The following is a 14,818-nucleotide window of genomic DNA, read 5'->3' on the forward strand; positions in this document are numbered from 1 at the left end:
ATAGCATCATGTCTTTGTCTTTCTTTGGAGGTGTGAGGACTGGTAAGGAGGTGAGGTATGCCTTAAGTTTCTTGAAAGCTTCATTATCTTCTTCCGTCCACTAGAACTTGTCTGTCTTCTTTAGTAGTTTAAAGAAAGGCAACCCTTTTTCGCCGAGTCTTGATATGAAACGGTTGAGTGCCGCCATGCAGCCTATTAGTTTTTGTACGTCTTTGATGTTTTGAGGAGGGCCCATCTCTGTTATTGCTCGAATTTGCTTGGCGCTTGCTTCGATTCTACGATGACTGACCAAGAATCCGAGTAGTTGTCCTGAGGGAACTTCGAATACATACTTGTTTGGGTTCAATTTCCACCTCCACCTCTTCAGACTCTCGAAGGTTTGTTTTAAGTCTTCAATCAGTGTATCGGGGTTCTTTGTTTTTACAACTACGTCATCAACGTATGCTTCTATGTTTTTGCCGATCTGATCACCGAGGCATGTTTGGATGGCTCTTTGGTAAGTGGCTCCAGCATTCTTAAGTCCAAACAACATGGTCCTATAGCAGTAGGCGCCGAACGGAGTGATGAAAGATGTCTTGCTTTGGTCTTGTTCTTTTAATGCGATCTGGTGATACCCGGAATAGCAATCAAGAAAAGATAATAGGGTAGATCCTGCTGTTGAATCAACTATCTGATCAATGTGTGGTAGCCCGAACGGATCTTTTGGGCAATGTTTGTTGAGATCAGTGTAGTCAACACACATGCGCCACTCGTCCGTGTTCTTTTTCTGTACCAGAATTGGATTTACTAGCCAATCCGGATGGAGAATTTCCCTGATGAATCCAGCTGCCATTAGTTTTGCAATTTCCTTTTTAATTGTCACCTTCTTGTCGGGAGAGAATCGTCGTAGTCATTGCTTCATAGGCTTGGAGCCTTCATTGATATCAATTCCGTGCTCAGCCAACTCTCTTGGGACCCCTGGCATGTCGGCCGACTTCTAAGCAAAGATGTCCTTGTTGTCCTGAAGAAAGTTGGTGAGCGCGAGTTCCTATTTTGCCGATAGGTGGGCACTGATGGTTGCTGTTTTTGTGGGATCACCGGTGCCTAGGTCGATTTGCTTGACGTTGGCTTCTTTTGGTGGTGCTAGGATGCTTGGTCTCTTAGCCGGTATCTCTAGTTCTTCTTGGCTTGTTTCTACGGCGATGGTGGCTATTTCTTTTCTTCCATCGTTTGCCTGTGCCTTTGCTGCAATTTGGATTGCCTATACGTCGCAGTCAAATGCGCGCTTTAAATCGGTCCGAAGAGAAAGAACTCCGTTAGGCCCTGGCATCTTAAGCAACAAGTATGGATAATGCGATATTGCCATGAATTTTGCTAGTGCCGGGCGCCCAAGAATTGCATGATATGATGAATCGAAATCTGCGACTTCAAATTTGATGAACTCTGTGTAGTAGTTCGAGGGAGTCCCAAAGGTAACCGATAGGGTGATTTGTCCAAGTGGCATTGCTTCCTTGCTGGGTACTATGCCATAAAAAGGTGTGCTTGTTGGTGTGATCATCCCAGCGAGTTGTAGTCCCATCTTCCTTAGAGTTTCTGAAAAGATGATGTTGAGTCCAGCTCCTCCATCGATTAGTACTTTCGTAACAGTTATGCCGGCAATGGTTGGATCTAGAACCAATGGGTAATGGCCTGCGTTTCCTACGCTGGTCCACTGGTCTTCTCTTGAGAATCAGATTGGGTACTCTGACTAGTTGAGATATCTTGGTGTAGCAGGTTCTGCGGCCATGATTGTTCGTAGTGCTAGTTTTTCTTGATGTTTGCTTCTGGAGTCTGGAATCCCGGCAAAGATTACTGCTACTGTCCCTCTAGATTTTTGTAATCTCTTGTCATCATGGTTGTCTTCTTCTTTTTTCTGATTGTCTTCTTTATTGTTTCACTTGCTATCTTTTCTAGTGTATCTTTCGTTGAAGGTGTAGCAATTTTCGATGGTGTGCTTCTCGTTGGGGTGCAAAGGGCAATGCATGTTCTCGATGTCGTTATATCTTCTAGGCTTGGTAAATTTCTTTGATTTGTCAGCCATCACTACAGTGTTGTCTGGACCTTGCTTTCTCTCCTGATGTCTGTTGTTTCAAGGATTTGGCCTGTCCGGGTTGTCTCTGTTGTTTCTTTCCGGGAATCTTTCTCTTGTTTTTTCTTCTGCAGTAATCATCTTTTCTACTATTCTTCTGAATTCTTCATTATTTCTTGGGTTTTCTTTGCAGAAGTCTTAAAATTGCCACCTAGCTATGATTCCGTGAGAGAAAGCTTCGATTACTTCTCGTTGTGTGATGTCATGTACTTGAGCTCATAGTTCGCCAAATCGTCGATAGTAATTTCTGAGACTTTCACCTCCTTTCTGTTTGAGTCCTTTTAACTCTGCGTGGGTGATTAGATGTGTAATAATTCCCGCAAAATTTTCACAGAAAGCTCTTTGCAAGTCTTCCCAATTTCTGATTGATCCGGGATTTAATTTGTCAAACCATTGAAGTGGCATGGTTTCTAGGGCCATAGGAAAGAACAAGGTTTTGATGTCATCGTCTCCTCCGGCTAATTCGATCGATTGTGAGTAAATTTTGAGCCATTGCTTTGGTTCGGTCTTGCCGTCATACTTGGAGTGGTTGGACGGTTTGAACTTGTGAGGTAGTCGAATCGAAGCAAGTCTATTTGCAAAACAGGGAAATCTATCATGTGTTCTGGCTTCTGTATATTCTGATTCTATGCCCCCTTCTTGCCAACTGTCGTCTTGGTGAGAGTAGTTTTGTGTGGCTGTCTGAGTAGGTGCTCTATTTCTGTCCTTTCTTGGTTGCTCGACTCGGTTATTTTGACTGTGATTTCTTCGGCTCCCTCCGTTGTGACTTCCACTTGGTCCTAGTCTTTCGAAAGCAGACTTCCTTTGATTTTGATCTTCATGTTCATGAGATGTTGCCTTTCCGTCGTTTGTTTTAAAAACCGTTGATCGAAGGAAATCTCGAAGCTGTTCTTGTTTCTCATTGGGATGTGAGGTCACCCTGAGTTCTTCTAGTGCTTCTCGGATCTTATCGTAGGGTGTATTCGCTGCTCGTCCTTCTTCGATCTCTCGTTCTGATTTTCTTCTATTGTACTCGGCTAGGTCTAATTCATATTTGATCCAAGTGTTTTTCCGCTGTTTCGCATGGCGTTGTCGTCCTTGTTTCAATTTGTTCTTTCTTTCTCTCGCTTGCCTCTAGCTCTCAGTCTCACCATCGTACCCCTGGATAAATGGTGATATGTTGGACTCGAATTCATCTGAAGACCTTACGTCGGGTGCTTCTGGGGGGATCAATGGTGATCGAGGACGGCGAATCATGAGTACTTCTCTAGCGTGAGTTGTTCTGTTATCGTCGTTGATTTTCGTACTGCTAGAGCTATTGATAACTTCAGTAGAGGTCTCAAAGTCATAGATGGAATCTCCTTCTTGGTAGGGTAGAATTGTTGTTGTCGTGTCGTCGACTAGTTGGGTGTCGTCATCCTTAGGAACGGTACCTAGCCAGTGAATGATGCAGTCTTGAGATGTTATGGTTAAAACGAGACCTTCCTGGGCTCCATTCAGCGGCATTCTAAGCATGGGGTAAGTGGATCCTTGTGCCATGTCTGATAAGATGTTGCCATGTTGTGGAGTCCGAACGGAAAAAGACCCGACTTCTTTGAAGTATTCTGGGTGTATTCCGAGTAGTATTCTTGACAGGTTGACGTCATGTCCCAGAACTTTGTCAGGAAAGAACTCGGTTTTCCGAAAGAACTCGGATAAGACTCTGTTTCGGAAGCGGAACTTGAGTTTGAATCGGATGCGTGAATTTGTGAAAACTGAGTCGGATTGGATATTACGAGCTGTGCGAATCTTCCGGCAAGCTGATCTGTCGTTATCGTCGAAATAGGATGGTCTTGATGATGATCTGAATATTCAAGGAGACAGCCTTGGAGCTTGCCGTCGTCGCCTGCCTTGCAGATCCATGAACCGAAGATGAAGATCGATCCCTTCGAGAAGATCATGTTGTCGAGGTCCATCAAGCTCTCGGATGCAAAGTCATCGAAATCCCCTACCTGGTGCGCCAGCTGTCGATGTTTGACCACCGATAGCCTGCCACGGGATATCCGGGGCAGTATGTTCAGACTTCAGCGTATGCAGAACTCGATGGTTAAACGCGAGAGACAGTCGATTTATCCTGGTTCAGGCCCTCGATCGTAGATCGAGTAATAGCTCTACGTCTAGTTGGTGTTTTGCGTTGGATTGATTATGAAGTGTTGTGTTGTACCTTTGTTCTATTGAACTCCCGATCTAAGGAGCCCTGCCCTCCTTTATATAGTCAGGAGGTCAGAGTCCTAGTCGATTTACAATGAAAATTCCTAGTAGGATTACAGAGTAACATTGCTACTAAGATTATAGGGAAAGAATCCTAATTAGACTAGGTCTTCTCCCTTCCTTGCGGGGTATCCTGGGGGTCCCGCACCGACAGGCATTTGGTATTATATATATGAATTTGACTTGCATGCTATTTTATTGTATCAAATCTAGTAAAAGATCGGTAAGCCAATAGAAGAAAAACCAATAGAATATGTAATTACATTATAGAGGAATATATGATGAAACAAATAGCGTATGTAGATGACTTATGTTAATAGATTAAAGATTAAAAGTATGACATGATAGAGATGATGTGGACATTTTTTATAATTAATAGGGATGATATGGACTTAATGGTGAATGATGTTGACACCTTGCATGAAGAGATAGAACGTCTAGTGGGATCACTTAGTGGAGAATGATGGTGGACACCTTACATAAAGAGAAAAATCATCTGATGAGGTTTAGCTTTATAAGAGTATATAGATAAAATATTGTTTGCGTTATATCTTTTATCTAGAATTTTTGTTAATATATTAATTGTAAGCATGGACGACCATATTTTAATACTCGGTGGATGGATTTGTTGGCGTTGATAGATTGCCTCTCATATCTTTTATCCATAACTTTTAATAATACATTAATAACTAACCATGGATGTACCACCATATCTATCTATCTATCTATCTGTCTATCTATCTATAATTCTTATAAAGTAAAATCTCACTACAATATTTTTCTGCAATTCTATGAAGTCACATAATCTCAAGGCACCGCAAAGTCGCTAAGCTCAGTTTACACTTCCACCAAATATCATCAAGAAATGAAGAGACCTCAAAATAATTGATGCAAAACCATTGAGGAGCCAAGGGATCACGTAATAGTAATGGTATTTATTCATCGTGTACAGCATGCGACTCCACACAATAGATTGAAATTCCACCACACCGCTTCCTCTCCCTAATGCCATACGTATTTTGCCTCGACTGAAGACACTACAGCTTGACGCATAGTCTCAACTGCAGCATAAGTTCTATATCTCCTCGCCTCTGGCTCCCGTGCCTGGTTGTCTACCATCGTGTAGAGGTGAATGCAAACTAATTGGCACCATGCATGCGGCAGACACCATCAACAAATTCAGGAGTAAGGCTGCACATTCTTCCTCTTCCTCCGTTGCTAGAGAATCAACTCCCTCCTCTACAAATTATATTCCCAAAATTGTAGTCCCGGAATTTCTCCCTTTTTCTAGGATGCTGCTAAGCTTTTATTTCATACACTACTGCAGAAATCATTTTCGAGGCGGGTAAAAACGATTTTCCAAGGCGGGCAAGCCAAACGCCTCCGACTAAAGGTCACGGTTAATCAGACCTTAACGGAGGCGGTTGCTTGCCCGCCTAGGTAAATAAATCAGAAAAAATAAAAAAATAAAAAGCCTGTCGACGAGCCCGCTAAGCCCATTGACGGGCTGCCAAGCCCAATGCCACCGCCCAGCGCCCGGCGTGCTGCCGCCAACGTCGCTGTCCTCGCCGTCCTAGTAGCCTCTTGGATCTAGCACCGGGGAAGCGGCCGCCGTTGATTTGCCACAGTGGAGCTCGGCCGACCTGGATCTGCCGTCGGGGCGCTCGACCGGCATGGATCCGCCGTCGGAGAGCTCGATCGGCCTGCATCCACCGCCGAGGAGCTCGGCCGTCCTAGATCCACCGCCGGGGCACGCGGACGGCATGGATCCGCCGCCAGGAAGCTTGGACGCCATGGATCCGCTCCGCTAGGAGCCACCGTCGCCCAGCCCGCCTGCTGCTGCTCCGCTCGCCACCGTCGCGAGATAGACCGCGCCCGCGACCGGATTTGAGCGAGGGAGAGAGGCCGCTAGAGGAGGCCGAGCCCACGACCGGATCCACCACCCCTCCCACAACGGGTGGCCGCGCCGCCGCTCCGCCAACACGCACTCGTCGAGCCCCGCCTCTGAGCCATCGTCGCGCCATGTGAGAATAGAGGTGAGGGAGAGAAGAGAGAGAGTGAGGCCGGTGAGGGAGAGAAGAGAGAGAGAGTAAAGTCAGTGAGGGAAAGGAGAGAGAGGCCGAGCGGCACTGAGGAGCGCGCGGCACTGAGAGGCGCGCGACACATGGGGCCAAGCGGCAGGAGGAGTGCGCGGCGCCGAGGAAAAGAGTGAGGGAGAGAAGACTGAGAGGGCTAGGGTTTCAACTGATTATATACAATGACCGAGTTTTGGGCCGAGTGGGCTTCCTAGTGGGCTCGGCCACATTAACTGAGATGGGCCTTATAAGAGGCCCACCTCCGAAAGTGGTGGTATTTTTGGAGGCGGGCCACTTATAAGGCTCGCCTCAGTTAATATATTTTTGAAGACTGGTTATCTTTTAACCGCCTCCGTAAATCGTTGTGAGGCGGTTGTTTGTAACCGCCTCGGTTAATAAAAATACTGAGGAGAAGAGTGAGGGAGAGAAGGCGGTTCAAATTCCCGCCCGCCTCTGAGCCCCTTTGTAAAATACCTCGGTTAAGATTTTTTGTAGTAGTGATAGTTACATAATCATCCTCCATTTTCTTCAATTTCTTTCTATATTGAGTTTCTCCTTGCTGTTTCAACGTGATTACTCACTTATTTATGTACTTCGTTGCAACTATCCAGCCTTTTTAGTTTGCACAAAATTTGATGTTTCATGTTCTATTGATTGAAAAAGTACTAGAGGTTAAAGCACTACTATTTGAATTTTGGGCATGTGCCTATGTTTTCAAATAAAAAAGGGCTTTGATGTGGTCCACTTACTAAATAGTTTGTACTTATATAGTTTCTTATTACATAGCTTGCTACTTTTAAGAAAGTTCTGCAACAACGTGCGGGGTATCCTTCTAGTTTTACTAACAACGACGTCGGTCCCGGTACTCAGTTGGATGGATTTTCGGACTTGCTAGCGCACGGACGTCCGATCCGGGCACTAGCGTCCAGACGCTGCCCGCACAGGGAGGGAATGCACCAATAGTGGTCCCGCGCCACCCCGGACGTCGCCCACCCCGCCGGCCGTCTCCCATGCGCATCCGATGCGCAACACCCGATCTACTTTTGAAACGTCCAGATGCAACAGTTGCAGCATACAAAAGAAGACAGATGAAACACTTGAAACAAGCATTAGAAACACTTGAGAAAACGCCTACAACATACCTCAAAAATATCTAAAACACTTGAAACATACTATTGCAGCATGCGCTTTCAATCTGCTGGCTGCTTGGACGAATGAGGCTCGTCGATGCGGAGCTCGATGCCGGCACGGAGCGGGAAGCCGCGGAGTGGCACGGAGGTCGCCGGTGTGGAGCTTGTTGGCGGCATGGACCTCAGTAGGGGTAGGAGCAAGCGGATGGAGCACAGCCGTGACAGGAGGCGCGAGTCCAGGAGCGAGTGCCTAGCGCGTCGGGCTAGCCGTGCACAACGTGTGCTGGTGGTGGGGTCACGAGCGGGGGCGGCGCAGGCGAGGACGGGGTCCGTCCCGCAAGCAGAGCGAGCCCTATAAGAAGCGTTTCCGATCTCTGAACGTTGGACTCAGTTCATCTTCTAAAAGATAAGATATCTGTCTACTTTTTAATTATAATGGCAGTAGTGGGTAATTTTCTAAGAAACAAAATAGATCCAATGGTCATGGTGGTTACATATTTTTGATTTAATGGCCGGATGTTTCTTATTAACATGAGAATTTCTAGCATTTATCTTTTTGCTAGCACATCCGGTGAGAATTATCGTGGAGGCTTCGTCGGGCCTCCAATTAGTAATACTAAGATAACATTGTACTATTCACCAAAGAGACATCTATCACTTTCATCCCATCATTTTCACTCGTTCACAGTTAACACGTTATCACGCACGCTTCTTCCACTGACACTAAGAAGGAGAAAAAGAGAAGCAGTTCGCCGGAGGACTTGCCGACGACGCTATTGTAGGAGGAATCGGCCTCTACTGCAAGGTACAGGATGATGATTTGGTTGCAATAGCATTACAATAACTCAGGTGGTTAAGGTGTTTTTGTCCTGTATACATGGGTGGCGATGTAGTCTTAGGATTGATAGCTATTAAGATGCAAAGTTATATGGGTTGTGTGATTTTTACACAGGTCGGAAATGAGTTCTGAATTATTGTATGAACCCGATATAATGATCTTGAATTATAAGCAAGTTTAATTTACTTGAGATTGCATGAGACTTGTTTACTCTTGAACTTTCTGCATTTGTTGGAACTAGAGGTTCTGAACAGGTTACTTTAAGAGGAGAGTGAAGGGAGGAAAGGAGAGAATAGGGTTTGGGAGCAAGTGAATCATGAGTAGAAGTGAGTGTCTTGTTCTCATGCCCTTGGGCACTTATGTAGGTGGTGGTGTTGGATTTTACATAACACTACTCTAGCAGCTACTTATGTCTCTTCCAGGGGAGGCCAAGCCCATATACCTAATGGGTTCCTCCAATAGCATTCATTCATCAGGAGAAAAAGGAGAGATATACGAATTGCCAACATGTCTGGATTACACATTTGCACATAAATGTTAAGATTAGAAGTAAAAAAAATCTGAACAGATCATAATTTTATATCAATTTAGAAGAGTTTTAGTTACAAATTGGACTAATGTTTTCCACTGCATATTTCTTTATATGCTTGACAGTTTGTGAGAAATTCTGCTTGTTTTTATAAAGTTTTAGCATTATTATTCCTTTCAATATCTTTTCTTATTTTTATTTCTCATTTGTCTGTCTGCATTTTAGTGGCATAGGTATCCAAAAAGCATATGACTAGTACAGAGTTCTTTCAACTAACAAAGAGATCATGGGGTTCACTCTGCAGCAACAAAAACACACAAGTACAGTCGTTCAAATTAAATTGTAAGAGAAAATAGTTTGTTTGTGTGTTGTACTAATGGTGAGCACAAAGAGAAGACAACGGGATAAAGTATACCTTCAACATTCTTGTGGGTTATCCCCAAGATAAATTGGATATCTCCCTTTTGTATCATGTCTCCAACAACTTAGCAGTTCAATGCAGTTAGGCGTGTCTTCATAGTTCTACAAGGTGACATGACAAGATCAATAATTTTTCTGTTTCCAGGAGATTGCATGCCACAAAAAAGTGAACATAGTGTGACGCTGGTAAGAGGCATTATACTACCTACAATAAACGAACTTTGCCTGTGGGGGATATCCACCAAACCTGGTTTTAGATTTTCAGTGATAGATTGCCTTATACATGTAATTTTGACCAATATCATGGACCATTCATAGTTATCAATCTGTCACTTACAAACAAACTAATACAATCTGCAAAATGCTTCTGGTTTATTTATTATAATGTAGGACCCAGGAGCATCTAATGTAGGATAGGATCGTTGGCTTAGTACAAGAAGATTCAGAGGCCCATGTTCATAACTTGAACAGTGAGAACTGGAATTTTCAGCGCCTCCTAGCAGCAGTTTCTCTCTGAGCGTTGAAGTAGACAGCAGCTACAGGGAGGCCAAGATCATTTTCCTCAGCGAACTGTCGTGTGATGAAATGGTCCCTGGAGGATGGCACAGCTACAGTTTGCCTGCGCTTCTGCTTGAAGAGAACAAAAATGAACCTGTGGATACCAATGCTAGGTCTTGGGCTCTCATAGCTTATGACTTCTCGCCCTGAAAAATGCATGCTTATGAACTCGAAGAACAACTAGAACAAGGAATAGACTAAGCACAAAGCAGAGGAAATACCTACCGAATGAGGCATCTGTTGTCCCAGGTATATCAGTCACGATCCTGCAAATGTAAAGGACGATAACACTTAGCCATAGCATTCTCATTCTAAGCGCTCAGAAAATATGCTGTTTGTATATATGCAAGATGTGGTGCTATTCCTCTGTAACATACTGACATCCCCAAGGTAAGAAATGCCAAATATTACCAGTGAAGGTGCTCCCTTAGATATGGATCACTTGGTCCTGGGACGTCGGGGTCTGTCATAACCTGAAATTTTAGGAACTATGGCGATTAGGGAAGGGATAGTATGTATAGAATACTTGGAGACAAGGATCAAGTATTTAACTACTAACCAATGTGAAGAAAGACCGCAAGTCGCCCCCTTGAACCTCTACTCTTGGTTTAGATACTACTGCTGATGGGTAAATCTCATGGCCATTGAAGACAAGCTTGTTTGAGTTGTAGGTCACTACCATATTCACACATGGGCTAAAGAAGTTGAGAACTTCTCCAATCACCCGACCGACTACAAGAGACTCCACAGATCTAGACATGGTTGGAGGGTCAAGTATTTTATTTTGCACACTGATACTCTTATTGAATGCAGCAAGCTAATGCACTCAACGATGTGGGATGAGCTGCTTATTGGGCATTGGTGGGAGGACAAGCCTCTATTTATAGTGTGGTTTGGATCCTTCTGCCAATTGTAGGATCAGAAGAGGATGTGGGACATGTGTGTTTTTTTAGTTGGGTATGCTGTGGATGCAGCTAAAAAGGCTACAGGAAAGATGTACCCCTTTTTCCAAGAAAGCCAACAAAGGTGTTTAAATTCTCTAACAGTTACAGATAGAATCTATGCAAGCAATGGTTCATGTAATTTCTTTCAAGTTCTAGGGATAAAGCATTTAGAATGTGCAAAATTGTTCTTTTATTATTGATATGAACGTACTGTAGATATTCTTTCATGACTGAAACAAAATCTTCCAGATCACCATGGAGTCCTCAAGAATACCATTGTACTAGAACATAACACACCCCCAGGAAAGTGGATCAGTAAACATTACGGTGCTAAACTATCTGGTATTGTTGGAAAACATGCTCACCTACCTACATGTAGGGTCTAAATGACAATTCATTCAGCAGGATTTGATACATAATCATGTTATCAAATTGTTCTCATTATCTCCGTACCTTTCAGAAATAGCATGTGAGATATTATGAAAATCATTATTACCATCTGATTTTTGGAGAGCGCACTTCAAGAATTTATTGTTACCTTTTTCCCTTAAAAATGGCATCTCGATGTAACTTTTTGTGCAAGTTTAGAAGTACGGTTTTGTGGAGGTAAATGAAAAATAAGGAGGGACATTTATTTTCATTAGCTTGGAGACAAAAAAAAAGGCCACACTGTCAACGTGGAAGCCTTTGTGCTCTGCAGAATATGATGCTTAATCACCTTATCAAATTTATGCATTGGCTCTGCACTTTTTGAAGCAAAAAAAGAACATATGAGCTGTTCTGGAAATATATATACTAGCATCTGATTCCTAGTGAACACACTTAAATACCTTATGATGAAAAGAAAAAGAAACATAAGGTATGGCTCTAGATGTATGGCTTTCTGGAGCTATACTTCGTAACTTGCCACGAAGTATGGCTTTCTGGAGCTAAATGGGAAAAAAGGAATATGATTCTTTGGAACTATATGCATTGTTTTGGTGAAACTATCAATTGCATTTGCCATGCTTGATTTGATGTTTACTTTGAATTGTTGATATTCTTATCCTCCTATTTTATAATATTTTTGTAAATTATTAATGAGATAAAATGCTGCACTGTCTGCGTGGAAGCCTCTTGACACTCAGGTGTTCATCTTTGCTGGCTTATTTGTTTATTAGGCAAACTTCATTTAGCTGTCTCTTTTTCTGTCAAGGAAAAGGGATGGTCTGAGTTCTATTGCTGTTACAATCTTTGCTCAAACTGTAATAGCATCTGATTTATACTATATCTGTTTATTTTGTTCTTTGGAATACTGTAACAAGTCACTGAAGAGAATAAAGGAACAGAATGCAGTGCCGCCACCACTCCATCATGTAGGTGCTGTCTAGTGCTGAGAGGTCAATTCAATTATAAAAAACTCATAGGTTCCTCTTGATTGAGGCATTAAAATATTTTTATAGATTTCCATAAGTGGTGGAGCCTAATACAGGTTCATGCATTCTTCTGTTATGGTCAAATGCCATCATGCCTGCTTGGCACAATGCACTAGTGGTAGAGATGGAGCCAAGTTCAGTTTGGTGACAATTTTCTGCTCCTGGCCAAATGCCATGATATTTGCTCGACACCTAGCTGGGGTAGTGGTGGAATCTCGTAGCTGTTCCAACCAATGGTAGCAATATTAGCTTGGGGCTTTCTCATCCCTGAATCAAATGGTTTGCATTGATTTTACTAATTACTGATTTCAGTGATTTTCACATTGCTCCCATCAAGGGTTTTTTTTTTTGGGGGGGGGGGGGGGGGGGGGGGGGGGAGGTGATGAAGATCACCAATGTTTTTTGTCTACCAATAATGGATATTTGGCCAGTTTCGTACCATATGCATCTTTTGGTCAGTATGTTGTCTGTTGCCTGCTGGCTTGTGAGCAAGCTTCAAACGCAGGCAAGATCACCAATGTTTGCTTCTCCGGTGAGTAATTTTTTGCTAGTAACCTGTACAAAAACAACATGAATGGGCCAGAAAATTTGCTTTATTTTAGAGGATGTAATAAAACATAGTAAACTTAAGAAGTTTGTTTTATATAAACACAAACAAAAGGTTGCTTATCAGCATTCAACTTTGTTAGTGAGTTTTATCTGTCTCTAGGGCATAAAAGCCATTTTTTACTTCAATGCACATGGTGATGTTTCTTGGTTGTTGTCATAAGCTGCTATTTGACAAGTTTGTTAGCCCACAAGATCACCAGCTCAGGAAGAAGAAGAGAGAGAGGACAGAGCATACACACAGCCAGGGACACCAGCATTGGCCGGAGCCCTATATAGGATATGACAAATCTGAACTCTCTTTACTGAGTTGCAGTGGCAAACTATATATATAACTCTATCCATCTAGTCCTAGTACAGCTGTCATACTGCTACAGTTACTAGATATGACAGCAGGGTTGACTTTGGCGCCTGCCCCTGTTGTGGCTACAGTGCAGCAGGTGAGCCGTTCGGCGCCTGTCCCTATAGTTGCTATAGTACAGTAGCAGGGAGCCCTTTTCGGCGCCGCCTTCACCTGCTCCGCATTCACACAAGAGATGCAGAAGATTATCTAACAATTCTTCCCTTAATCCTTCTGCTACCCTTGAACCCCCTTCATGCCAATCATCTTCTTCAGCTCCGTGAGTCGAAGACGGCCGAGCGGCTTGGTGAGGACGTCCGCGATTTGTCGACCAATTTCGACGAACTCGTGGACGATCTGCCCTCCATCGACACAGTCCCTGAGGAAGTGGAACTTCACGTCGATGTGCTTGCTCCGGTCATGGAGAACCGGATTCTTCGTGAGGGCTATGGCGGGCTGGTTATCCACCATCAGTGCTGGTGGATGAGCTTCCGTACCGGTCAGCTCGCCCAGCAGCAGGTGTAGCCATACAACTTGGCACGCCGCTGTGGCCGCCGCTACGTACTCTGCCTCGCACCTAGACAGCGGCACCACCTTCTATTTCAGCGACAACCATGAAATTGGAGCCGACCCGAGGAAGACGAGCATGCCAGAGGTGCTCCGCCATCTGTCGATGTCCCCCACCATGTCTGCATCGCTGAACACAGTGAGTTGTAGCCTACTTCCGCTGATCTTGGGAAAGATGATTCCCTGATCCACCGTCCCCTTGACATAGCGCAGTAGCCGCTTCACCGCAGCCCAGTGATCCTCTCTGGGATCCTCCATGAAGCGACTGACGTAGCCCACGGTGAACACAATGTCCGGCCTCATATGGACTAGATAGCGCAGACCGCCGACGATGCTCCGGTAGAGTGTTGCATCTACTTTCGCCGCGGTGCTGGCCTTTGTCAGCTTCAGCCGCTCCTCCATCGAAGTCACACATGGCTTGCACTCAGCCATGCCGCTCCACTCTAACAGCTTCGAGGCATACGCGCTCTGACTGAGCGTGAGTTCCTCTTTCCCCTGTCTCACCTCGATGCCAAGGTAGTAGGAGAGTGCGCCAAGATCGCTCATTCAAAAACGAGCCACCATCTCACACTTGAAACTATCGATGTCCTCCGCACGCGTGCCGGTGATGATCAAGTCATCCACATACCCCGTCGCCATGTGTAGAGCGCGTGCTCGATTGCGCACCGCTAGAACCCAAGCTCGCCAAGCATGGCATCAAGCTTGGCATTCCACGCTCGTGGGGCCTGTCGTAGCTCGTAGAGCGCCTTGTGCAATCAGAGCACCCTGTGCTCCGCTCCCTTAACGGCAAAACCCAAAGGTTGCCTGACAAAGACCATCTCCACCAGCTCACCATTGAGGAAGGCCGATTTTACATCCAGGTGATGGATGCGCCAGTCCTTTGCTACTGCCAAGGCTAGTAGCAAACATACAGACTCCATGCGCGCTACTGGCGCAAAGACTTCCTCGAAGTCGATGCCCTCACGCTAAACAAAGCCTCGGGCGACGAGGCATGCCTTGTGTTTGACAATGGCACCGAGCTCGTCCCGCTTGACCTTGTACACCCACTTCAGGCCGATCG

At 44.6% G+C, this 14,818-nt stretch overlaps 1 protein-coding gene across 1 annotated transcript; it reads right to left on the reverse strand.

Moving 5' to 3' along the window:
* Positions 1-9,575: 9,575 nt before the first annotated feature.
* Positions 9,576-10,719, reverse strand: LOC136481494 (CEN-like protein 2). The gene is made up of 4 exons (XM_066478834.1): positions 10,446-10,719; positions 10,298-10,359; positions 10,112-10,152; positions 9,576-10,032 (listed from the first exon to the last, which is right to left on the reverse strand). Exons 1-4 carry the CDS (start codon positions 10,644-10,646, stop codon positions 9,815-9,817), a joined length of 522 nt encoding a protein of 173 aa, XP_066334931.1. The 5' UTR covers positions 10,647-10,719; the 3' UTR covers positions 9,576-9,814.
* Between the last annotated feature and the right edge of the window lie 4,099 nt (positions 10,720-14,818).

This window comes from Miscanthus floridulus, chromosome 9, assembly GCF_019320115.1.
Source record: "Miscanthus floridulus cultivar M001 chromosome 9, ASM1932011v1, whole genome shotgun sequence".
NCBI lineage: Eukaryota > Viridiplantae > Streptophyta > Magnoliopsida > Poales > Poaceae > Miscanthus > Miscanthus floridulus.